This window comes from Alosa pseudoharengus, unplaced genomic scaffold, assembly GCF_046254945.1.
Source record: "Alosa pseudoharengus isolate Yale_2024_CS ecotype anadromous, Long Island Sound unplaced genomic scaffold, YU_APseudo_1.1 YU_APseudo_1.1_scf_16, whole genome shotgun sequence".
Lineage (NCBI taxonomy): Eukaryota > Metazoa > Chordata > Actinopteri > Clupeiformes > Clupeidae > Alosa > Alosa pseudoharengus.
Window position 1 is genome coordinate 13051276 of NW_027468630.1, and position 25824 is coordinate 13077099.

At 44.1% G+C, this 25824-nt stretch overlaps 1 protein-coding gene across 5 annotated transcripts in view; it reads right to left on the reverse strand.

Annotated features, from left to right (window-relative positions):
• The window catches only part of ppip5k1a (diphosphoinositol pentakisphosphate kinase 1a), a 60331-nt gene that overhangs the window by 6239 nt on the left and 28268 nt on the right, over positions 1 to 25824 (reverse strand). For 3 of the 5 annotated variants that reach the window (XM_076287114.1, XM_076287113.1, XM_076287112.1), the window contains exons 17-27: positions 25552 to 25673; positions 25183 to 25365; positions 23836 to 23977; positions 22365 to 22588; positions 21611 to 21738; positions 21392 to 21506; positions 20690 to 20797; positions 20077 to 20190; positions 19371 to 19511; positions 16786 to 16879; positions 1546 to 1725 (exon numbers count right to left, since the gene is read on the reverse strand). In XM_076287114.1, coding sequence (XP_076143229.1) covers positions 1546 to 1725; positions 16786 to 16879; positions 19371 to 19511; positions 20077 to 20190; positions 20690 to 20797; positions 21392 to 21506; positions 21611 to 21738; positions 22365 to 22588; positions 23836 to 23977; positions 25183 to 25365; positions 25552 to 25673 — 1551 coding nt within the window. Of the gene's footprint in view, positions 1 to 1545; positions 1726 to 11218; positions 11345 to 16785; positions 16880 to 19370; positions 19512 to 20076; positions 20191 to 20689; positions 20798 to 21391; positions 21507 to 21610; positions 21739 to 22364; positions 22589 to 23835; positions 23978 to 25182; positions 25366 to 25551; positions 25674 to 25824 lie in introns of all 5 variants that reach the window. The other 2 variants (XM_076287115.1, XM_076287116.1) reach the window with 2 other exon arrangements.

The window sequence follows — 25824 nt, forward strand, 5'->3', positions numbered from 1 at the left end:
ACTGGGGAGAGACATTTGAATCATTTTAACCACCCAATATCATCTATACAAGCAGCATTAACCACCCAATATCATCTATACAAGCAGCATTAACCACCCAATATCATTTATACAAGCAGCATTAATCATTTTAACCACCCAATATCATCTATACAAGCAGCATTAATCATTTTAACCACCCAATATCATCTATACAAGCAGCATTAATCATTTTAACCACCCAATATCATCTATACAAGCAGCATTAACCACCCAATATCATCTATACAAGCAGCATTAATCATTTTAACCACCCAATATCATCTATACAAGCAGCATTAACCACCCAATATCATCTATACAAGCAGCATTAATCATTTTAACCACCAAATATCATCTATACAAGCAGCATTAATCATTTTAACCACCAAATATCATCTATACAAGCAGCATTAATCACTGGCTGGCAGAAACGTTTCTTATATTTATAAGAGTTTCTGTGTTGTCCGTCTAAAAGCATTCGGACTCTCCTCTGGGATTTACTCCATATTTCATAACGGTCCCGAATAGCACTGTTCGCTAGCGAGAGCCATTTTAATTAACCTCTGCGAGGTAATCTCTTATCTCAATCTCTTTATGGAACAGTAGCCTCGTCCGTCTCTTGTTATAGGAGGGGCTAGACGGGTAATTATACTGAGTTGGTCTGACTGACTCCAAATGGAGTTTGGTAGCATCATGTCACACAGAGGCATCACTGGGGCGCCTGGCACGTGTCTGTGTGTGCGTGTGTGTGCGTGTGTGTGTGTGTGTGTGTGTGTCTGTCTGTCTGTGTGTGTGTGTGTGTGTGTGTGTGTGTGTGTGTGTGCCCAGACCCCAAAAACCTTCCATCCTGTGCTGCAGATGTATCAATTTGTCTCCATGGCGATTATCACCTATCACACCGCAGCTGCTGTCCTGGTCTGAAGCCTCCGCTGCGTCGCTATTCCATCACAGCTGTTCACATCCCGAGAAATCAGGACGCACTTGTCTGTCTGAGCTCAACCTCTCTCTTTTTCATTTCTGAAATCCCAAGACAAACATGCAAAGCTCTATCTCGTTCCTGTTTCAGGCAAAGCGCGAACGCACATCTGTGTTTCTGAGCCAAAGATAGAATGTCAATGATACGCAGCTGCCATTTCACTGTTGTGCCGTCCCATATTGCCCTCTCAATGGGAGGGACATGAGCCACTGGAACACAACAGCCGCGGATGAGAGCCGACATCTCATCTGGATCATTCACAGAGCACTGCGCCACTCAAAATGGGTTAGAGTGCAATAACTGCATATCACTGAAACACACACACAAACACACACACACACAAACACACATACACATACGTACACACACCCACACACACACACACATGTTCAAGCGCACTTCGGGCGTTTCAACTTCCAGAGACACATGTAGCCTGAAGCGTGCATGCTTTGAGTGACAGCAGCAGAGGCAACCTCCACCAATGACGGCGGAGCTTTGAGGGGCAAATGGGAGGGGGGGAAGGGGGTCAAGGCTGGGGGTGGTCTGACCGTAGAGGTACTCTAGCGGGTGCTGGCCAGAGATGAGCCAGTTGCGGAAGAGGCGCAGGTGGTAGGAGCACTGTTGGAGGTGGTGGGCCAGCCCTGCGTCCAGGCACAGGGGGAGGCCCACGCACGGCTCGGTGGAGAAACGCCGCAGCAGCTGGGCCACGTGGTGCTCCTCCAAAGGCTCTGGGAGACAAGAGAGGAGCAGGAGGAGCAGCAGGAGCAGGAGGAGGTGGAGCAGGTGGAGCAGGAAGAGCAGGAGGAGGTGGAGCAGGAGGAGCAGGAGGATATGGAGCAGGAGGAGCAGGAGGAGGTGGAGCAGGAGGAGAAGCAGGAGGAGGTGGAGGTGGAGGAGGTGGATAAGAAGCAGTAGGTGGGAGAGAAGGAGGAGGAGGTGGAGGAGGTGGATAAGAAGCAGGAGGTGGTGGAGGAGAAGCAGGAGGAGGTGGAGGAGAAGCAGGAGGTGGGCGAGAAGGAAGAGGAGGTGGAGGAGGAGCAGGAGGGGGTGGAGGATGAGGAGGATGAGGAGGTGTAAAAGAGAGGGAGAACATGACAGGAGAAGAAGAGATAGGAGAGGAGAGAAAGAAGGGGATCAAATGAGAAGGCAAAAAAAGGAGAGGAAGAGATGGAGAGGATAAAATGGGGATGAAAAATGAAGAACAAGAGGAAGAGAAGCAGAAAAGGGGGGAGGAAGAGTAAGGAGGAGTGAAACGCCAAGAGCAGAGGAGGATAGAGGGATAGAGACAGAGGGCAGGAAAAGAAGGGAAAACAAGAAAAATATGGAAGAGAGAGGTGTGCAAGACCTTGACTACCTGAAGGTATCACCTGGGTGTCAATACTCAGTCAAAACCCACCCGTGATTACATCACCTCAAAGCCCACCCTAAGGCAGTGGTCCCCAAACTACGGCCCGCCACCTCATTTTGGGTGGCCCCCCAAAACATGTCCGTGGTATATAGCAACCGGCCCGCATGGGAGTACGACATCGTCAAACTATAACCTCCGCAATTTCCCCCATTCATTCTCTATGGCGAGTCTTAACAGTACACATGTTATACTCTTTTTGTTTGGTGGTTGTTTTGGCGCTGTTTCGCGTTTGCCATCAAAAACGGAATGAAGTGTAGGCCTATCTGCAAACAATGTAAGAGGCCTATGCTGACTGCATCAGTGCTCAAAGTATTCTAAAAGTTTATTAATGAATTGTTAATAACTAACTAACTTATATTCAAGTCATTTTTCTGGGACTTTCTGGGATAATTATTTTTATTTGTTCAAATGTTCATACAATGTTCACAAGTTCAGGTGAGTGAAAGTTAGAATGGTGGTCATTTCAGACCACTTCAGCACTTCATAAAATTCTCATAGTTTGAGAACTTTACATTTTCAGAGTTCAGAGTTCACACATTTTTAATGAAATATACTTTTGGGACTACCTGCTAATACTTTTGGGAATGCAAAAGTCTTTTTATTAGTATTATTTAATTTGAGTTACATTTTACACTGATATGGCATGACGGCAATATAAACACAGCTAACAATGGTATTAAATTGCAATAGCCTATAGATTAAATGTAATGGAATATTCAACTAAGGTAGACTGCTGTTGTTCAGAGCACTAAGCTATTTATGGTTACTGATATACTCCGAGTCTCTGGCCCTCTCTTACAGCCAGGCATAGTAAGCTGGCCCTCGGAAGAAAAAGTTTGGGGACCACTGCCCTAAGGCATTCTGTTTTATTCAAATGACTAGAGTATAAGAGGCATCGTCACACCCCAGAAGACCATGCTAATGCATTATACTAGCTCCCCTAAACACACAAACAAGCACAATAATAACCAACCAACTTCCTCAATCTTACCATCAATCACCAACCACCCCTCCCCACCCAACAGAAAATACCCACTAAATAGCACTCCACTGCATTGTCCAACACACCATCCAGTGAAGCACACACTCTTGCAAACTTGACAGCTGGCACAGAGCCTTAGCCAAACTGCTTTATCCAAAACCTACAAGCACTACAACCACACTAATAGCATGTGTTTATATGTGTGTGCTGTGTCCATAGGATTAAACCAGTCCGTTTAATGGTCTTTCTCTGGCGGAAATGACAACCTATGGAGGATATGTTATGCAAACACACACACACATACACAAAATGCACTAGGCCTAAATACAACAAATCATATTTCACATAATTTTGTGTTTATTTAATTGCAAAAGTGCCCATTCATATGATTCTTTTCATATCATATGATTCTTATTATCATCTTACGCTAAAACTCACACTCTGAAGTTGTGGTTCAGGCATGGCCGCCGTTGAACCAGCGTGTTAGTAGAGGCGTGTCATTGAACGCATCCAAAGTCACAGCAGGGCCAGCATGCTGACTACTCAACGCGGTTTGGATTTCTTGTGCGCTTGCATTTTCCACACAAAGGAAAACAGCTCATTTTCTCCACACAGGAGAAAAAATAGCTGAACTGCAATGCAGCCCATGTGCCATGTGCAACAGATGCTATTCAATTATTATTATTATTATTTTTATTTTTTTTGCATAGTCGATATATCCGACAATCGACTCGGCTGGCAGACAAAGCTGCGGTTCGATCTTTACCTGAAGCCGACCACATCAGATTAGGCCTATCCGGGGTATAGGAGTCATCCTGTGTTCCTATATTGAAGACAACCTTTCAGCACACCTTAGTATTTCTTCCCAAAACAAAACAAAAAAGCCCTTGGGTGTAAGACAACAGCATGGCTATGTTTTTAAAACAATATAGTATGGTCCACCAAAAGCAATCGGCCCATCCACATCAGAGAAAGTTCTTTGGGTCGCCAAGTCTTCAAAGTTTCCATATTCTCTGTTCCCTGTCTCTGCTAGAGCAGAGAGATACACAATGTTACTGTCCACAGACAGTGTGCTGTTCTCCAGGCTGTGCAGTGCATCAGATCTATAGAGGATAGAGCCATGTGGACAAATGGAATCTGCGTTGCTACCCAAATAAAGGAGAATACATGATGAGATGAGACTCTTGACTGAGCGTAGAACAGAGCACGCTGTAGAAACAGGGCTGGTTCTCATCATATAGCCACTCTCATAACTGAAAGAGAATGGCGTGAATATATACTGATATGAAAAGAGAGCAGGGTTGTTGGGTTGTGTGTGTTTGAGTGAGTGAGTGTGTGTAGGAAAGAGTCAATCATGAATGCAGCAGCACATGAGCTGAAAGAACACCAGAAACACTTTCCAAAGCTTCTCTCGATCACGTGTGTGTGTGTGTGTGTGTCAGTATGCCGCGTGGGATGCATTCTTAAGTGTGTGTGGGAGAGGAGAGTAGTGCTGGTGCCATTTCTGTTTCCTCAGATACACGCACGCACACACACACACACACGCACGCATACACACACACACACACACACACACACACACACACACACACACACACACACACACACACACACACACACACACACACACACACACACACACACACACACACACACACACACACACACACACACACACACACACACACACACACACACACACACACACACACACACACACACTTAACTGTCAGTGTGATAAGCTACCAGACATTTCTATCAAAGACCGGTCAGTCCATGGTACTGCTGAAGTTTGAATGAGTGAAGCTAGTCTGGGCCTTCCCAAAGCTGACCTTCTGGCTATGACAAAACTGAAGGGCTTTTATCTGGCAGCTGATTGGCAGAGTGAATACATTATTATAACTTCTCATTTGGAGTTTTTAGACATAGCCCCTTCAGATCTCATTATTATAACTTCTCATTTGGAGTTTTTAGACGTGGCCCCTTAAGATCTCAGATGGAACAATGACACTTCCCAAAACTGACAATTTATTCAGTTTATGCATTCTTAAAAGAGTTCATTCTTCCACACACTATACGGTGGGTGGCCTGTAGGAATACATCATGTCAGTATGCATACGGACATGCATATGCAGTGATGTAATTCTACAGGTTCATCTGCACACATGGAAATGAATGCAGGCTTCATCACACCAAATGGGAAAACTAAAGCACTCACACATCAGGGACAAAACTACATTACCCACAATGCAACATATGGAAACCACAGTGACGATGTTCACATGCAGTAGTTAAATATATTATAATTGAGAAAGTATATTCTTCAGTTTTCAAATGCTTCAAATGCCCCATTTATCCCATATTGACTACCCAAATTGAGAATAATCCCATGACAGATGGTGGCTGTTGTTGATGCATAGGAGTTTTCCATACCCATACAAACTGTGCCAGCAATAACTAAACTGTGGAGGGTCTAGGGCCAGCCAATTAGCTCTAGCAAAGTTTCAGCCACAAACACCAACAGCACCATGTCCACCTTGAGAGAGCCTGAAGCATCTGACCAGAAGATTAACAAGATCAAGAGGCATCTGAGACTACTGCAGTTACTGCAATTGCAGAATGAGTGACACACTAAGCAGATATGGGTAACACTTTACTTGACAGTATCGACATAAGAGTGACATGACACTGTCATGAACATATGACACTGTCATGACACATGAGCCCTAACCCTAATCCTAACCTCTAACCCTAATCCTTACCCTAACCCTAACTCTAAACATTTATGACTTGTTTATGACACATTCATGACAGTGTCATGTCACTCTTATGTCCATACTGTCAAGTAAAGTGTAACCCAGATATGTTTGGGGTAAAAAGAGGATACATCTACCGGTACATAAACATTCAACTGAAAGTACTGCAGATCCCAGATATTTTCTCAAAAGTTGGAAATGAAGAGCATCTCCAGGCCATGACAGAGGAGGGTGACTAGGGCCATCACTCAGACAGAGAACTGGAGCATGATGGGTCAATCCTGGTCAACAGCACCACACTGCCCAAAACAAACCCAAACTCTCAGAGATCTCTGTTCTGACTTTACCGTGTTAAAAATCCTCTAATTGACTGCAGCCCCTAGCCTCCCTGATCTGATCTGGTTTGGTCTGGATAGGCAGCCTCTGTCACAGCTGTGGTTCGGGGACACAAAGCCTCATGGATGTGTCAGTGTGTAGCACTGTGCTAACCGCCGCTAGCCCACTTCCCCCCGCTTATGGCTGACTGCTTCTGACAGACGCTCGTGGTCTAAGTGCCCTGCTCTTTGGTGTCCGGCCGCTTCAGCGGGTCATGGTCGACTTTTCCACACAGATGCTCCTCACTGGGCCGCAAGAACCCAGGCCAAACAAACTCAGGGCTCCGAACAAACCCACAAGATGACCTCATTCAGTGCCAGCAAACACACGCAATCACACAACCCATCCATACAAACAAAATGCGCCTCACAAACGTTCAGTTCCCCATCAGAGCAAAACAAACACACAACATGACACAACAAACAAACAAATAGACAAATCACAATGAAGTGCTTTCCCTGTTGGCAGCGACTCAAGGTTGACTAGAGGGGGGGGAAAACCACTTGATCTGAATAGTGGAGAATCAAGTTGGGTGATTGCCTCTGCTGTCCTGGAACGCCGAGTTTTTCCTCTTCCAGTGAGGCATTAGAATTCAATACCAACAGGGAAAGGCTATTTTAACACAGTGAACACAAAATGTGCTATCTATGGGGTCAGCTCATGTCGGACAATGTCCGAGACAATGTGCATATTTGCATCACCATTCCCGCAGTCATACATAACACACCACACACACGCACACACAACACAAGTAAACAGCCATCCACTAGTAACACATGATTTGACTGGGTGGAGAGTTGACATTGTGCACGTGGGTGGGTTATGAAGAAAAGATGGCAACAGTGTTAGGCTGTAAGGAACCAGGCAGATGGGGCAAACCACAGACTGAGAAAAAAAACTCAAGGAACTTGAGGTGGAGGGGGGGGGGGGGGGGAGACATGGCTGTGCACCATGTTAAAAACTGAATGAATAAAAATAAAACTTCCCCAAACCAAAAAATAAAATAAAATAAAATAAGAGAGTGAGAGACTTTGTTTTTCCACAGACATGCAAGACAGAAGGAAGTGGAAACGAAGTGGAAATATACTTGAAAGAAGCAGACGTACCATTAGTCGGATGCTTTGCAAACGACACAGAAAATCGCTTTACAGCCGGCATACACAACAATTCTGAAATAAAAAGAGGTCACTGGTGTTACCATCATGAGACAGGGGAGAGGAGGGGATGAACACACCTAGCTCTACCTCCATCTGTTCAGGGACTTCAGGCAGAGCTACGGCTATAGGTGAGAGACGTGGGGAAGGGGGGCGCTGTTGGCTGACGGACCGGTCGTCCCCTTTAGCTGGACTTGAGCACAAGGGGGGATGGGACATGAGACTTCTGCAGGACAGAGTTGTCAAGGTTCGTCAGAGTGCAGTGTTTGTGGTTGCGGACTTGACTTGATCTAAAAGGGCATATCACAAACGCCCCCACACAATCTCTATCTGTGTTTCTCTCTCTCTCACACTCACACACACACACGCGCACACACACACACACACACACACACACACACACACACACACACACACACACACACACACACACACACACACACACACACACACACACACACACACACACACACACACACACACACACACACACACACACACACACACACACACACACACACAGAGACAGACAGGCACAAACACACCAGCAAAGCAGCCATGGGCTTTGCTTTTGTCTGCCATGTACTTTTATGAGGACAACGCAGACGAGCTGTCACCTGTGTCAGATCCCTCGCCCAACCCAAACAACTGGAAGAGTATTCAAGACCACAGCAAGGCCTCTGGTCCCGTCATTGTCTGGTGGATGGAGCCAGTGACAGAGGAACTCACCAGGGGGATACTATCACAAAATGGCCCCCGGTCTACAGGGGCCTCCAGAGGGCGTCGGAGCAGTCTCAGACATTTTTTTTTTTGATGCTTCTTTAAAATGCAGTTTGATAAGACAGTGTGAGCTTTTGACAGCACTGGGAAAACAAAAGTTGTGGGGATGATTATGCCAGGACTTCATAATCTTAAAGTAGTTTGTTTACTTTAAAAGGCATGAGATGAAGTTTTCATTGTCAAAAACAATGCTTTTGCTTAACCAAATGATATAAAATGAAAGTAAATAGTCATAAGTTACATTGTTCTTTTGTGAACTGTATGCTTTTTTTGTCCTTCATTTAAGCTCTTAGTTTGACTTTCACAGTAATGAACAGTCCTTTTTCACACAAAACAGCGTTTTTGTCAGAAAAATTCTTCATATTGCTCCTTTAAATTGTAAAATAGATTTTCGAGCATCAGGTATGGCATTAGCTTTCCACTGTGATAGGACAGTTATTATGTAACGAGAGATTGATCAAGCATTGATCAAGGGCTTTCAGTGCTGTTTGCACTTTAATGGTGTATGCCCTGCCCAATGTAAAAACAGTGAAAAACACAGACACCAACACAGGCGATGAAAAAGAGCTATGGATGACAAAACAAACAAGCAGACAGACAGAAAAGAAACCCTTCAGAATTGCCTCATAAAAACGTCAAGAGCCCTTAAATCTGAAGCCTCTAAGACCTTCCACGATCCTATCCTCATTTTCTCCTCGCCTGTCGTCTCCCCACCCCTCCCGTACTGTCCAGGACGTTTGTCCTGTTCTCTGTTTGTCTGGCTGGACTGTCAGTATTACGAGCTGTCACAGAGTACTGTACACTTGGCTACCTCCTGATATGTCTGCATTTCTCTATGTCTAAAACCAGGCCTTTTCATACTGGTACATCAATCAACACACACACTAACACAGACACACAGAAATGGTACAATGCAAAAAATGAAATCTAACCAAGTGTTATTAATCTTATAATAAGATCAAAACATCGATTTGGTATTGTTTTTAGTATGAAAAGACTTACCTAGTGCTCTCTCGAAAGATCATTTTGACCTAATTTAAGAAGACTTTGACTTATTTTAAGGAGTCTTATCAAGACAAATTTGCTTAACGCACTGGCAGAAAAATTGGCTTGTTTTCAGGATGAGATGTCTTAATATGAGTCAAACTTTTCTTAAATTAAGTCAAATGATTTCACGAAAAAGCGCTAGGTAAGTCTCTTTATACTGAAAACAAAACAAACTAGTTATTTTTATCTTGATATAAGACTAATAATCTTGGTTAGATGTTATTAGATAAGCAGTTTTTTGCAGTGTACACAAAACGGACATCATGGATGAGACTGCGTCAGAGTCTGCCGTCTGAGAGGAGAGAGAGTCTGCCGCGGGCAAGTCCGGCATGAACACACCACATGAGATGAACACAGGGTGGAGACAGAGACACTGTGGGCGCCGTACAAAGGGCTCCTTATGGAAAGCCCCAGACACAACACAACACAACACACACTGACACACAGACAAACACACATACACACACACACACATACTGTACACACACACACACACACACTGTATACACACACACACACACACACACATACTGTATACATACACACACACACACACACACACACACACACACACACACACACACACACACACACACACACACACACACACACACACACACACACACACACACACACACACACACACACACACACACACACAAGAAAATGGCAGAGACAGACATCGGTTGATACTCCACAACAACACAGTGACACCCAGTGGACTGCATGGTTATTACATCAGGACTGAAAAAAGGCGAAGAACATTCTCGAAGGAAAGAGATGGTGTCGTCGACTATGAGAGAAAGGCTGATGCACTGACTGTATATAAATGTAGACTTTAACTAAAACTACACATAAAACAGCAAATCCACTATGTGTCAACCTCTTAAATGCTTATATATATATTTCTAAATTAAATTTTCCTCTCAAAAGAAGTAAAGTTTTTGCATCAGAGGTCTATAATGATAAAGTACAACTATGCAGGAAGATGAGAGGATATCCATCCATATACCCATATATTTACTCTGGTCCCTGTGGCGTCATGGTACACACTCTAACTTGAGCGTCATGATTTCTGTTCAACATACAAACATGAAGTGCCTGCCAGCCTGTATAGACAGAGGCAAGCTGATGTTATGTAGGACACACACACACACACACACACAGAAAGAACACAACAACTCAATTTCACTGACTTACGACACACAGACACACACCACATGAGATACACTAATACACACATTACCAACAAACAAATGCGCACTACAGGATGAAAACACAGAAGTGAATGAACCAGTGTTTGGCTGGATGTGCGGATCCACTGGCTCACAGTGGGGAATCTAGCTAGGGGGTCATCATGACTGCATTTGATATGGGCTTTATGGATACAGGATGCTAAACATCTCATCTCACATCCGTCCTCAATTAATATAGGTCACTGGATTGAACCCTTTTGTGTGCTGTTTATCTGGTAAGCGCTACAACTTAGCAGGGCTCTCTACAATGCTATCATACTGAGCTCCCATATGCATTAGCAGTTTCTTTTGTAGTACAGCCCATTTTCTAGAAAATGTACTTTTGTCTTTTGTCTGTGGTGGCTACTGTTAACTAGTTATTTCAAAGTGGCAGTGAATTTTTGGAACATAAAGAAGAGAGAAAGAAAGACAGAGACAAAGATTGCTGAAGAGAGAGAGAGAGGGAAAAAAGAGGACGACATACCGTCTTTATACGACAAGCTTCCTGAGGAGAATTTTTTGCGGTGGGTGCGTGCGTAGTCCTGCAGGTTGGGGGCGCTAGAGGAGCCCCCCAGCACGGTGGTGCTGAACAGGCCTGCACACTGGGAGCCTGTGAGGGTGGGGGGAGGGGTTAGTGTCACACACACCACATGCAGTTATCCACACAATGCACCTCATCGGCTAAATGAACCTATCAACAGCAGCTATGACGGGCTAACAAAAGCTAACACCAGCTAACACCGGCTATGGCCAGCTAACAAGAGCTAGTGCTACTTGGCTGGTAGTAGGAAGCTAAGGGCCTTGGCACGAGTCAACTCTCACACCAGTGTTGCAGGCCTCTGGGTCCTACGGTGTTGTACCTAACACTGGAGCCTGTGAGAGACACAACAGTGTCTCAGAGGAGAGGGCCACGTCTCATACAGATAGCATTCAGTACAGGAGATTGCAAGATCAGATTCAGGGCTAAGACAAGGACTAGGATCCATTTCAAATCATGACAGTGGAGCCACTGAGGGATGGCCCTCTACTAAACTAAGGAGATAGAAACAGATTAACAGACTGAATAACCAATATGGTCAATTGCAGATACACAGATATTAGTGAAGTCGTAAGCCAAATTTTTGACACTTGGGCATAGACCAATGTCTGTTTTAACAATCCGTTTAAAAAAGTTGGTGAAATGGATCGACGATATTCATTTATTAACTCACACTCTTCTTCTAAAATGTAAGCCTGTTTGCTAGACAGCATAACATCGCTTTCGAAAACTGGAACCAATGCACTGCTGTCTCCTGAAACACACTTCGAGTTGGACTAAATTCAAAAATGGCGCAAATAATGGTGAAGACTGCTGATGAATGGGAAAGTACCAAAAAAGCTTTATTATAAAGTGATTAAAATATTCAATTTTGTTCAATTCATAGGATTGATGATTTACAGCTGTCAGTAGCTTTCTTACATTTTCTTTTAAAGACATACTAACTATCAATACACTATAATTTAAATTAGGGCCCTACATGTCTCAAATATCAAAAGTTCTAACGTTCTAGCCTGGAATTACCCAATTTGGGATTTGCTCTGCAGGTCCGTCTGGCCAAAAGACCCTAAAACACGGGAGCGCAAATACAATCGAATTGCTAATCCGTCATGGACATGTATTTCTTAAGAATTGAGTAAACAACTGCATTTACAAGATTGTTATATTTCTGAAACGATTTGGTAAGAGCATAATGCACCAATTTAGGTCTAATTTCACTGCTAGTTTTGCCCCCGCTGGAAGTCTTAAGTCAATGAACCATTTCCAGACCCACTCTCAATTGAGAAGGTTCTGGTGTCAACGAGGCCACCAACTTCTAACCTTATGTTTAATATCTGCAAATGTGTGCAAGTCTTGAGGCAACTGAATTTTCAAAGATTTCACAAAAATATGTCTTCACTCTTAATGTTCTTGTAGGTTGTGTGCCAACGTAGTGCCATTGTCATTACATGAAAAGTTATACTTAATTCTTCAGATTTTAAAGAAATTCAAATCAGGTTTACGATGAATTCACAGAGACTTTACCGTCTTTACCATTATCTTTAGCACTATCTGGGACCCAAACATTATCATACAATTGTATTGTTTGGAACGGTAGTATAAAAACTCCCTATGGTAACAAATGGAAAAATGAAGCTATTATATTTTCACAAATATTAGCAAAGCCTTGCAAATTGGTGAATTGACAAAAATAGGCACATTTGTGAAAACAACTAAATGTCTATACCAAAGGTGTCTTAACCATTAAGGGAGATCCAAGGTCTAACAGGAGCCAAGGAGCAGGACCGGAGCACTCAATGCTTAACGTGTTATTATTTGTGCAAACTGACTAACGTTTCGACGCCCATGCGTCTTCTTCAGAGTCAAACAGTCAATGGCAATGATGTACAGTTTTTAAAGAGTCAGATTTACAAGGCATTGGTTACTGGTCTAGGTGGGTGTGGTACATCAATTAACCAGTCCTGTGTAAGCACTCGGATGTAGACAGAAAAGGGAAAAAACAAACCACCAAAAGGAAACAAAAAAGAAAAATACATATATATATACTGTATATATATACATATATATATATATATATATATACATTCAACACCTTCAAAGAAGTACATGTAAAAGTATAGAAAATAAATATACATACAGACTCAACATTTATACAGGTACCTCAAAGTGTGGATTATAAAAAACAAGAGAGGCCAAGTTCCTCATTAAGACCATTAGGTTCTACTGTGTTCAGAGTGAAAATCCAGAAAGCCTCTCTTTGTAGTAGGGACCTCACTATGTCCCCTCCTCGTTGGGAGGGTAGGATTTTCTCAATCCCCCAAAATTTAAGGGACGCATTGGAGCCATGATTCGCTTTCACATAATGTCTAGCAATAGCATAGTCCATATTCTGGTTACGAATGGCTGCTTTGTGTTCTGCAATGCGTATTTTCAGGGGGCGTTTAGTTTGGCCCACATAGACCAAGCCACAAGGACATTTCAACATGTAAATCACATGGGTGGTGTTGCAATTAATAAATGAGTTGAAGTAATACGCGGCGGTTCGGCGCATATGTCTTTAAGAGCTGGATCGCTCTGCAAGACGTGCCAGTGTTTCTTAATGACATGCTTTATTTCTCCACCAATATGCGAGAATTCTGTGGAGAAACAGAGTCTTTGCTTCGAGGCGCGTTTGGTTTTAACCAGGAGGTGTGCTCGTTGCGTCGATCTGGCTCGTACATAGGCTGTGGAGATGTCGCTTTCAGCATAGCCCCTGCTGCGAAAGCGCTCTGTCATTTTTGCTGTCCCGCGCTCAAACTCAGCATCACTGCTGCAATTCCTTCTGAGTCGTAAAAATTGGCCAATGGGAATATTTTTAATGAGTTGTTTGGGGTGATGGCTATCTGAGGAGGGTATTTCTACTGAGGGGTTTGCGATAGATTGATGTTTCTAGACCTCTTTGGGAATTTTTATAGATGGTCAAGTCCAGGAAATTAACCTTATCTGTAGAGTGTTCCACTGTGAACCTTAAAAAGGGTGTCGTGGAGTTAACATAGGCCATGAATTGATCTAATTCCAGAGAAGTCCCCATCCAAATAAAGAATACATCGTCAATGTACCTCTTCCAAAGAGGGATTTTAGGGAGGAATATGTTGTTCACAGGATTGTCAATGAACTTAGCTTCCCATAAACCCATTACTAGGCATGCGTATGATGGTGCGAAGCAACTACCCATACTGACCCCACGCTTCTGTAATAGTAAAAAGTAACTAGAATTGCGGTTCCGAGGAACTGCAAGAGTGGGTTTGATCAGGGGCATGGAACTCGGCCTCATCCAAGGATTCCAACGGTACCTCATTTATGAAAATCGGACATACGGGTCAAAAGTTACATGCACACACCTTCATATACACAGACAGCCCAGCCCAGCCCATTATAGCTCTGCCAGGTGGCTTAGAACTCTTCCAGGTGCAAGCTTAAGCAATTAGAGCTGTGATGTCACAATCGAAATTTGAATTCTGAACATTCCGCCATGCATTTCAATGGGCCCAAAAAACGCAGAAAAACGGGAATACCGCGAAAACGACAAGGGCCAGCGACACGAAATCAACAAGCAAGTTACACCGGTTCGGGCCTGAATTTTTGGAGTTCGAACCGCGTCGATAGCTCAAACGGTCTAGGAGCAGTAGTTCGGCCAAAAAGTGGGTGAATAGGAAGATATAATAATAATAAGAAAACTTAAGAAGAACAATAGTGGGCTTGCTCCGCAAGCCCACAGCATGGCAAAGCCATGCTGTGGTCTTGCTGGATCAAACCCACTAATAAGAGCCCGCATATTGGAAATAATTCATTGTTAAAACAACTTCGGACAGTGTCAGTAAGAATTCATTGGGAGGAGCTGTGTCAGTGGCCCGTCTTGAAAAAAAGTGTAGTAGCGCCTCAGTCCCTGCTTCATTGTCTTAACCCCATTATTTTCACCTTTTTTGAAAATGATGCTCAGATATTCCTTTAAACTAAATGGTGATTAACTGGTAAGAGATCTTTGTTATGTTTCGGACAGAGCACACTTTTTAGTATGATGTTATGCCACCATGTTTATTATACTTTTGAAATGCAGGCCTGTTTATGGTGTTAACTCAGGTTTAATAAAAAATGCTAGCGGATAATATTTACACAGATGACATTAAGTCAAACGTCACTCCAAGTTGACATTTCACAGTTGTAGGGTCTGGGTTATTTGTAAAGTAGTTAAAGGAGGGCTACATCATTTTAGAGAAAAGCCATCTGACTAGAGTAAGGAGCTCAGTGGGCATCAGCTGTATATGACACAATCAGATGCAACTACCAATATTACTAATACTGCTAATACTACTGCCCTTTAACCCATTCGCGATGGATGCTGCATGACGCAACATTGACCCTCCCGCTGGATGCTGCGTAGTGCAACATTGACCCTCCCGCTGGATGCTGCGTAGCGCAGCATGCTTTTTATTTCATGTTTCTAGGTGCTACAAAGGCTTAGATATTAAATTTTGGTAGACGTTGACAATTTTTAGTATGTTTTCAGAAAACCCTCAGGAAATAAGGTTATTTAGTCTAGAATGCCATAGGATTCTATAGGCGTTTTTAGCAGGCATTTTAGGAGTAAATGGGTTAAATGCAACTACCAATATTACTAATACTACTAATCCTACTGCCCTTTAAATGAAACTACCAATACTACTAATACTGCTAATACTACTGCCCTTTAAATGCAACTACCAATATTACTAATACTGCTAATACTACTGCCCTTTAAATGCAACTACCAATATTACTAATACTGCTAATACAACTGCCGTTTAAATGCAACTACCAATATTACTAATACTGCTAATACTACTGCCCTTTAAATGCAACTACCAATACTACTAATACTACTGCCCTTTAAACACAACTACCAATACTACTAATACTGCTGCCCTTTAAATGACAACTACCAATACTACTGCCCTTTAAATGCAACTACCAATACTGCTAATACTGCTGCCCTTTAAATGACAACTACCAATACTACTGCCCTTTAAACGCAACTACCAATACTACTCTATACTACTGCCCTTTAAATGCAACTACCAATACTGCTAATACTACTCTATACTACTGTCCTTTAAATGACATCTCTACTCACCCACTGGCTGTTGGATGTCATTGTTTGTGAATGACACATTTGGAAAGCTGTGTGTGTCTGTGTGTGTCTGTGTGTGTATGTGTGTGTATGTGTGTGTATGTGTGTAGTAGTATTTGATGACAGACCGTAACTGGTGGTCAGGAGAAAGACGATACCCATTTAATCCAATTTGTGTGTGTCCAGGCAGAAGATGATACTGCACTAAGTGCCCGTGTGTGTGTGTGTGTGTGTGTGTGTATGTGTGTGTGTGTACACTCCCAAATGTGCAAATACATTTGGCTGTGTGGGTGTGAGTGTGTGTGTGTGTGTGTGTGTGTGTGTGTGTGTGTGTGTGTGTGTGTGTGTGTGTGTGTGTGATACCCACCTAGGCCACTTTGTTTCATCTCAGGGGACTGGCGTGAGCAAGAGGAGAAGAGGCGGTAGCTTCCCCCTTTAGACGAGGACGTTTCAGACAGGACCTGCACAGGACATGGGACACACACACACACACACACACACACAAAGTTACGCTAAGTGACAAACATGCACAAGTAACATATCAGTAACATAACACACAGTAGGCATATTTCAATGGCCATTGGAGTGTATACTGTAGGCTAAACACACACACACACACAGACACACACACACACAGACACACACACACAGACACACACACACGCCTCACAGATATTGGAGTGTATACTGTAGGCTAAACACACACACACACACACAGACACACACACACACGCCTCACAGATATTGGAGTGTATACTGTAGGCTAAACACACACACACACAGACACACACACACACGCCTCACAGATATTGTAACTGGGCAAAAAACATATGGACAGTCACAGAATGGTAGTCTAACAGATCAGAACACTAAAACCATCAGTGGAAATCCAGTCTAATGCTCACAGTGTCCATTTCAGATTAGCCCAACGCAATGATATGCCAATATGCCTTTACAGCACAAAAGCTCAGACGCAAATAGATGGGCATGTTCAAGCAGGCAGGGTCACATGGGCACACTGCAGACAGGTGGGATGGGCCCAGTAAGCTAGATAAACACATCATGGGCACGTTCAAGAGGCCAGAACAGTGACAGATGAGTAGAAAGATATGTCCATCTCCTGACACTCTCTAGCTCTCTCACACATTCACACACTCACACACAGACACACACACAGTTACAAGACCTTGGTCCAAACATGTTTTAGCTCATCATCCAACCAATGTTTCCATTGATTCAAATGTCACCTTTGCCTTCGTACTGTATGTCTATGAGACACATGGACTCAGACTCCAGACCAGATGGCAAAGCTCTGTTGAACTTGTATTCTTAGAGTCAGCTGTCACTATGGTTGTGTGTGCACATTCAAAACAAGATCAAAGAAAGCAGAAGAAAATATACAAGAAAAAGAAATACACGAACCCTCAGTACAGTAACATCATTTCTATTTGCATTTACATATGTACTCATCATCATGTATGTGTGTGATATGTAAACATGTGTGTGTGTTAGGGGTGTAACGGTTCATGTATTCGTATTGAACCGAAACGGTACGGGCGTCACGGTTCGGTGCATGAATTTACACGGAGAATACACGGTATAAAAATACATAAAACTCGTGCGGATTAATTAATGTCATGCGCAATTACTGTTAAGTAGCGAGAGTTACGGGAGTTCTTTAGCGACACCTAACGCTAATCTGTAGCCTCGACTTAGCTCTGAAGCTCTGATTGGCGCCTATGTTTTTTTGTCAGGTCGTCGGTCGAGTCCGTCAGTCATTAGCAGCACTAAGGTTAGACCCACAAGAGTTAGAGGATCCGCTGGTCTCTTTAAGATCGCAAGTTTGAGAACTTCAGTTACAGTAACGTTAGTACAGGCGAAAGAGTGGTGGATAAGAAGAAACTGTGTGTCGGCGTTGTTCAGCAGTTGTTGGGTATGTGAGTGGAAAAAATGCTACACATATTCGAAGCCATCACCCAGATGATGTAGGCTACTAATCACTGAAACGAGGGGAAAAAAACTTCCCCTGCGCTTCAGCAGCCTTTGGATACACATACAAATAGGGCCAAAACCTATGGCTTAAATTAAATGATTTCGTAATGACAGAAAGCTATGTAAATCGCGTGGTAATTACCTTTATTTTGGGGTAACTTGTAACTTCTCACATGAGGAGCTGGTAGTGTTAAGTGCATAGACAGTAAAACAAAGTGACAACGCTAACCAGGCTAATAAACAAACCATGCTACGGTGAGTTAACGTCAAAGGGCAAAGTCACGTGACTTCTAGTTGTAGTCTGTTTATGAAATGAAAGGAGCAATTTCGTTTAAAAAAAAAGGCAAAATAGTGTGATATTTTCACAGTTAGTAGGCTAGATTATTACTTTACACACAATGAAAAATATTGAGGCCAATTGTAGACCCTTCCATAGCCTATACAACTAAACACAGATGTTGAAGGTCTTGCTTAAGTGGATTTTTAAAAATCATTTTTCTATGTAATTTGCACTTTCAGAAATAAGAGATGCTGTAGGCCTATTTTCAGTTTTATAACTGATTGTCTTATTTTGTTTACAAGTTACAGATGGAGTCTGGGTACTTATTGTACTCTTTAGCCTACATCTTACACACTTCAGGCTGTTGCAGATAGCTCAGGGAAGACTATGACACTAGGTGGTACAGCCTGAGACATGTACAAAAAAAAAATGCTTTCTGCATTTTTGTTTTGCTTTTCCCTCCATTGTACCGAACTCGTACCGAACCGTGATGTCCGAACCGAGGTATGAACCGAACCGTGACTTCTGTGTACCGTTACACCCCTAGTGTGTGTGTGTGTGTGTGTGTGTGTGTGATATGTAAACATGTGTGTGTGTGTGTGTGTGTGTGTGTGTGTGTGTGTGTGTGTGTGTGTGTGTGTGTGTGTGTGTGTGTGTGTGTGTGTATCTAGGGTCTTCACCTCCATGGAGCCAGTCTTCCTGTTGCGGATGAGGGGGGATCGTCTCTGTGTGCTGATTGAGTCAGAGAGAGGAAGGGCGCGGTCTGGCTCATCTCGAGACAGATTCTCCAGGCTGCCAGGGTCCGTCTGTTTCTGCTCATTCTGAGTGTGACACATACACGCACACGCGCACGCACACACACACACAAAAGAAAACACAGAAACACACATGCATGTACTTAGAGTAGAACACATTTTTTACGGAGTTATTTTGGTTACAGCCCAAATGAATGTGAATGTTTGCAAATGACGCTAGGGGGGCGGAGATAGGCGCTGATTACATAATGAGTAGCAGGTGTGATAAATAGCACGTAAAATAAAGAAACACAGCATGTGCTTCCTGCGGTTTGGCAATGACGCTGCTAACGCTGCGTTCGCATTTGTACGCAAATCTGGCCCTCAGAATCATTCAGTGCACAGAAACATGTGCTTATTATGAAGGCCTAGCCATACCCTCCAATTACATATTTAAATATGAATACTTTAACTGACATCAGCGTGATCTGATCTAGCATCAGTTATGAGAGTGTGTTGTTCATGCATGCAGCTGTTGTAGACTATGTGTCCTAGAAAGAGATAGTGTGTGTGTGTGTGTGTGTGTGTGTGTGTGTGTGTGTATGTGTGCGTGTGCGTGTGCGTGTGCGTGTGCGTATGTATGTGTGTGTACCTCGCTGGACGCTGGCCTGAAGCCGAAGCCCAAGGGAGCGTTCTCCTCCTCGCTCACCTTCACCCCCGGGCTGAAGTGCAGCTCCACGTGGAAGCGCTCCTCTGACGAAGGGTCCTGCACAGAGAGACCAGGTCAGCTGACCACCACCACAACACTAACACAAAAACATCCAAACACAAGGCTTCTCTTGGGCCTGCGCAGAGACAAGAGGTAAGCTTAACACCACCACCTCCACCACAACACTAACGCACAAACATCCAAACACTGCCCAGAGATGAGAGGTAAGCTTAACACCACCACCACCACCACCACCACCACAACACTAACACATATCAACACATGTGGTGGTCCCATACTGTCCATGCACAACTATCGTTACCAGCTTCTCCTTGCTGTTTTTGAATAATGTATACAAAGCCCATTTACACTTGCTAATAGAAATATTCTATAACACTCAGGTGGAAAAAACTCAAATCATCCTGACCATCTTAAATCACACAAGGGGTGTGCCACTAGGAGGGCATAGCATGCACTGCCAATGAACAACTATTTTAAGAAGCATTCAGCTTGTTGTCAGGATCGACATGCACGCACGCACGCACACACACAGTACCTTGTTGTTGTCCTCATAGAGCATGATGACTATCTGAGTCATGTAGTTGAGCTCAGAAACAGCACTCAGGTAGTCCATCGCCCTCTTCCACTGCTGGTCATTCTCCTCCTGGACCAACACAAACAAACAAATGACAAAGAAATAAATTCATGGGTTCTCGTTTAAATGTGCTTATATATTTATCTCAATTCTATTTATATAGCACTACAGCAAATTAAATTGTGCAGAAGTGCTTAACACAGTCCAGAGTCTGATCTCCCAAGGGTTAATGCACAAAGAATAATGTCAGCATCTTATATTTCCTTCTGCTGAGATCATGACAATGTAGCAACTAACCATATGATACTGTGTGATGCCATATTTACTGTCTTGGTATTGGAAATGACTACAGATGAATGGAATAGTGCTAGTTATCTAATGTTGCACTCAGGACTCTGAACACTGTGGACAACACAGCATTAATGCTTTTGTTGACGGACATGCCACAACAGACAAACAAATTTAACTCTCCCATTCTGTCTCTTTCTCTCACACACACACACACACACACACACACACACACACACACACACACACACACACACACACACACACACACACACACACACACACACACACACACACACACACACACACACACACACACACACACACACACACACACACACACACACACACACACACACACACACACACACTTACATCGAGAAGGCCTCCATAGCGAAAGATACTAAGGAGCGAGTGCACATGGCTCTCGCTGGTAAAGTAGAGACGTGTGCGCACATGTCGTCCTGGAGACAGAACTCCCCTGGAGTACCTGAGAGGAGACGGGAAATACCACATAGTTGACACTCTGTGGAATCTTAAACCACACAAACACAGCTATGGGCACACACACACACACACCACACACACACTCACAGAGGGTGCAGCTTGTTCACAGACTCGTCCTCATGAGTCCTCTGCAGGTCCAGCTGGATCTTCTTGACCAGAGGGAGGCAGTAAGCATAGGCGATGTCCAGCTTCTCCACTTTATTAATGCCATACTCCTACACACACACACACACATCAAAGGCAATGTTATGTGTATTATCTCATATCTCATATCACCGCTGCCATGGGTTTGTTTTCATAGGCTGTGTGCTGATTACTGATACGGTTATCTGAGGGAGAACAAGCGGGCAGTGAGAGCGTATGCTCCCTCTGTGCTGAGCTATATAATCAGCTTCACAGATAACAATGTGTACATGCCTCAAAACAGATACAGCGTGTGCGCAAAGTGTGACATTTTCTACTCACAGACATTTGCTGGCATGCTCCCTTTGAGCGTATGTGTGTGTGTGTGTGTGTGTGTGTGTGTGTACGTGTGTGTGTACTGGACCCCTCAGTATAAACAGCAGGAAAGTAAGATTTGAGATTTCTCTCTAAATAATGCATTTGTGTAACGGTGTACAGTGAGTGAGTGAGTGAGTGAGTGAGTGAGTGAGTGAGTGAGTGAGTGAGTGAGTGGGTAAGTGATTGGGTGAGTGAGTGAGTGGGTAAGTGATTGGGTGAGTGAGTGAGTGGGTAAGTGATTGGGTGAGTGAGTGAGTGGGTAAGTGATTGGGTGAGTGAGTGAGTGGGTAAGTGATTGGGTGAGTGAGTGAGTGGGTGGGTGGGTGAGTGTGTGAGGTACCTGCGGTATGACAATGTCAGCCAGCGCGCGTGACATGGTGAACAGCTCCACAGTGTTCTCCAGGCCCAGGGAGGCGTTGTGCTGCACGTCGTACTTGATGCAGTCGTAGATGTCAGGGATCTTGCTGATGTCGTAGCGGCCGCTCTTCATGCGGAAGTCTCGTTCCAGCTTGGTCCAGCGCTGCAGCATCAGCTCCAGGGTCTCGCTGTGGTACAGCTGCAGGTCTGCAGCCAGGGGGCGACAAAGAGCACACACATGCTGACCATCTCCTGTCCTTTCTGACCACACAGACTTCAAATTCATCTGAATTTTTAAATCAGCAGCTCAAAGAAAAGATGGGCTATGTGCCATGCCGTATAAACCCCATTTCTGCTTCGGCTCAGGTGTTAATAGAAGGTACTTGCTCCCGTGTCATTGCTATGATTGTGCATTCACACATGAGACGATGTGATCGGTTTCTTTCTAGCTTGTAATCGTCTAATCAAACCTAATGTGTCTAGACATGCCACTACTAGGGTGCATCCTCCGGCACGTGTGTGAGCAGACCCCTTACACACCCAGAGGAGTGTCTCAGCAGGCGCAGGTCCAGGGGCCCTGCAGGAGACAGGCAGGAGGAAAGCAGCTGCTCTGCCGAAGCACATTCACCTCATTCACCACAACCACTCAGAGGAGGGTCATCAGTAATCAGACATCTCTTAACTGCGCTGACCACAATGACGTAGTCTGACTCTGACTCTGAGGATAACAACAATGCTGCTGTAATTAGAAGGGATGCTTAACTGAGTAAGCACTTCTCATTTCTTTCTTACTTCTGTCTTTGCTGCATGTCCTCCACATTTCCTTCACATTTTTATTAGGAGGAGGGGCTACGAGGTAAGGGTGGACTGACCTATGCAATTGATATACCCAGAGGGTGACGACGAAGTATGTATATTGTTGCTACAATCATATTATCTGCAATGGGAAATGAATAGCCTCCTAGTACCAGTAAACTGAAGAGGGCAGCAGACCACAGCATTGAGAAATCAATTCCCTTTGCTGTTAATGGGCAGGCCACCAGCAGGGGGCAGACGAGAGCTCCCAGGCCCATCCTCCAGTGAATTCCATCTGACTTGATGGGAATGCTGCCGTTTGCAGCACAGGGTTGCTTCACAGAGACATTGGCCCAAATAGCAGACATGCAGCCATGCAAGGCATTGATTGCATTTTCATACGGTCACTGGACCAGTGGACAACACAAATTAGCACAGCCTAACTAGTTAGCCTACCTGCTAGTGCAGATCATTGCATTGGCTTTGTGCCTCCATGCGTGAGGTGTAGTGGGAGGCGATGAGTCATTTGTCCACAGCTTCCACTTGTCTTAGCAAGGTCAACTTGAGGCATGTGCACTGAAGGCCAACTGAGCCTGGCGTGTAGCCTTTAAACATATTTCAGGGACTAGTTGTGTTGACAGGCACATTTAAGGACAGACCTGCGGACTTGGGGTCCTCCATCTTCTTGCGGATTTGTGAGGTGAGGCTCTGGATGAGGGCGTAGACACTGTCACACGTAAGCATAGGGTTTCCTATCGCCTTCATGGAGTTGACAAGGGAGCAGCTACCGGTGGGGGCCAACTGTACACACACACAGACAGAAAATATGTTTTTACATGAATATATATTCTCACACCAATGCATTGATACATATATATGCACATATGCATGCATATCTGTGCAAAGATATGAGCACATAATTCCACATCATTCCAAACATTCCACAAATGAGATCAAACTGACCCAAGCTAATAAAGATATTTCAAAGCCCCATTAAAGTCACAGAATGTACTGTGTGTCAAGCAAGGAATAAAAAGAAAATTTAAAAGAAACAAATTAGAACCCGGTTATCACAGCGCAGACAGTGCAAATGAGCTTAAAATAACCCCATCTCTGTCCCCATTATGACTAATTAGCATCCAGCTAGATCAAAGAGGGATGTGGAATGACAGTAATAACTGTTCTCACCCTCACACTGAGACGCTGACTGGCAGACTGACACTACACTCCCATAGGCCTAGGGCTTGCTCACCACAGAAAATCAGAATTATTCTTTGGAAAATCAGAACACTTCTACAAGTAATCTCACAGGAAAACCCACATCTTGGTTCTCTCACAATGACTTGAAATGGAATTCAGTCACAGAAAGACCCACGACTCAAATCTCTCACAAAAACCTAAAATTGAATATGGTCACACACGGCTGAATTCGCTCACACTCTACACAGGCATTCAGCATGCTTCTGAACAACACATCACACTCAACACATTTCGGCATTCGGCATTCAGCATTCAGCGTGCTTCTGAACAACACATCTGATTCTCTTTCTCATGTAAAATGAGGCCTTTTCGTGGTGCAGGACACAATGACGAACCCCACACAGCTGCCAGGACGGATTCTAATCTGATCCACAGGCAGCTACAAGCCGGGCCATTAAACTGGAACTAGCAACAGCCTTTCCGCTGCATAAAGAGCCTCCTACTTTATTGGGGACCTCCATGACATTTATTAGTGTGAGTGTGTCCATAAATTCTATCTGGCACTCTGAAAACGGAATACTGCTCTGAAGTTAGAAAAAAGCAGATCGCTCCATTTTTACACTTGGATCAAAATGTACAGTATATAACACAAATGGCTGTGTTGGAATTGGGTTTCTATTCAAGAGCTTGAAGACAATAAGTATGATGAACATTTTTAATTACTAGGCTAATCACTGCCTGTAATATGTGCAGGAGTCTACTGCGGGGGCGTGGAGGTGGTATTGGTACTACGAGGGCCCTCCTACCTTGTCATACTCCTCGTCGGTGAAGTCCTGATCCTTCTGCATGATCTCGTGGAGGCGGCCCTTGACGCGGTGCTGGCAGCTGCTGAGCGGGTCGATGTCGTTGTCCAGCAGGCCGTTCATGTTGGCGCTCTTCACCATCTGGACCAGGATGGGCGTCAGCTCACCCTCCAGAGCCAGCAGACCCTAAGGCACAGCGGCCATGCAAAATACAGGCACTTTAACACACACGCACAGAAACACGTACAAATGTCACACACAACAAAACATACACACACATACATACACACACACACACACACACACACACACACACACACACACACACACACACACACACAAGCCTGTGATGTGATGTGCATATATACGTACCTTGGCAAAGGCCGCAGCTGTCATCTGCACGCGGCCCTCGTCAGAAGCGTAGATTTTGAGGTCGTGGCGGTAGGTGCTGTGAAGTCTAAGAAGACCGCAACCAGGAAACCCAGCATAGTCACCTACAACACAAAGGGAAACAACACTCGTCACAACACCACCGACACATTATGTATAGATGTTGCTGCCGGCTAGAACAGTGTGCAACAGAACTGCACATTAGTCACCTACCATACCAGGGCAGTGACAACCGTCATCACAACAGGATTAACA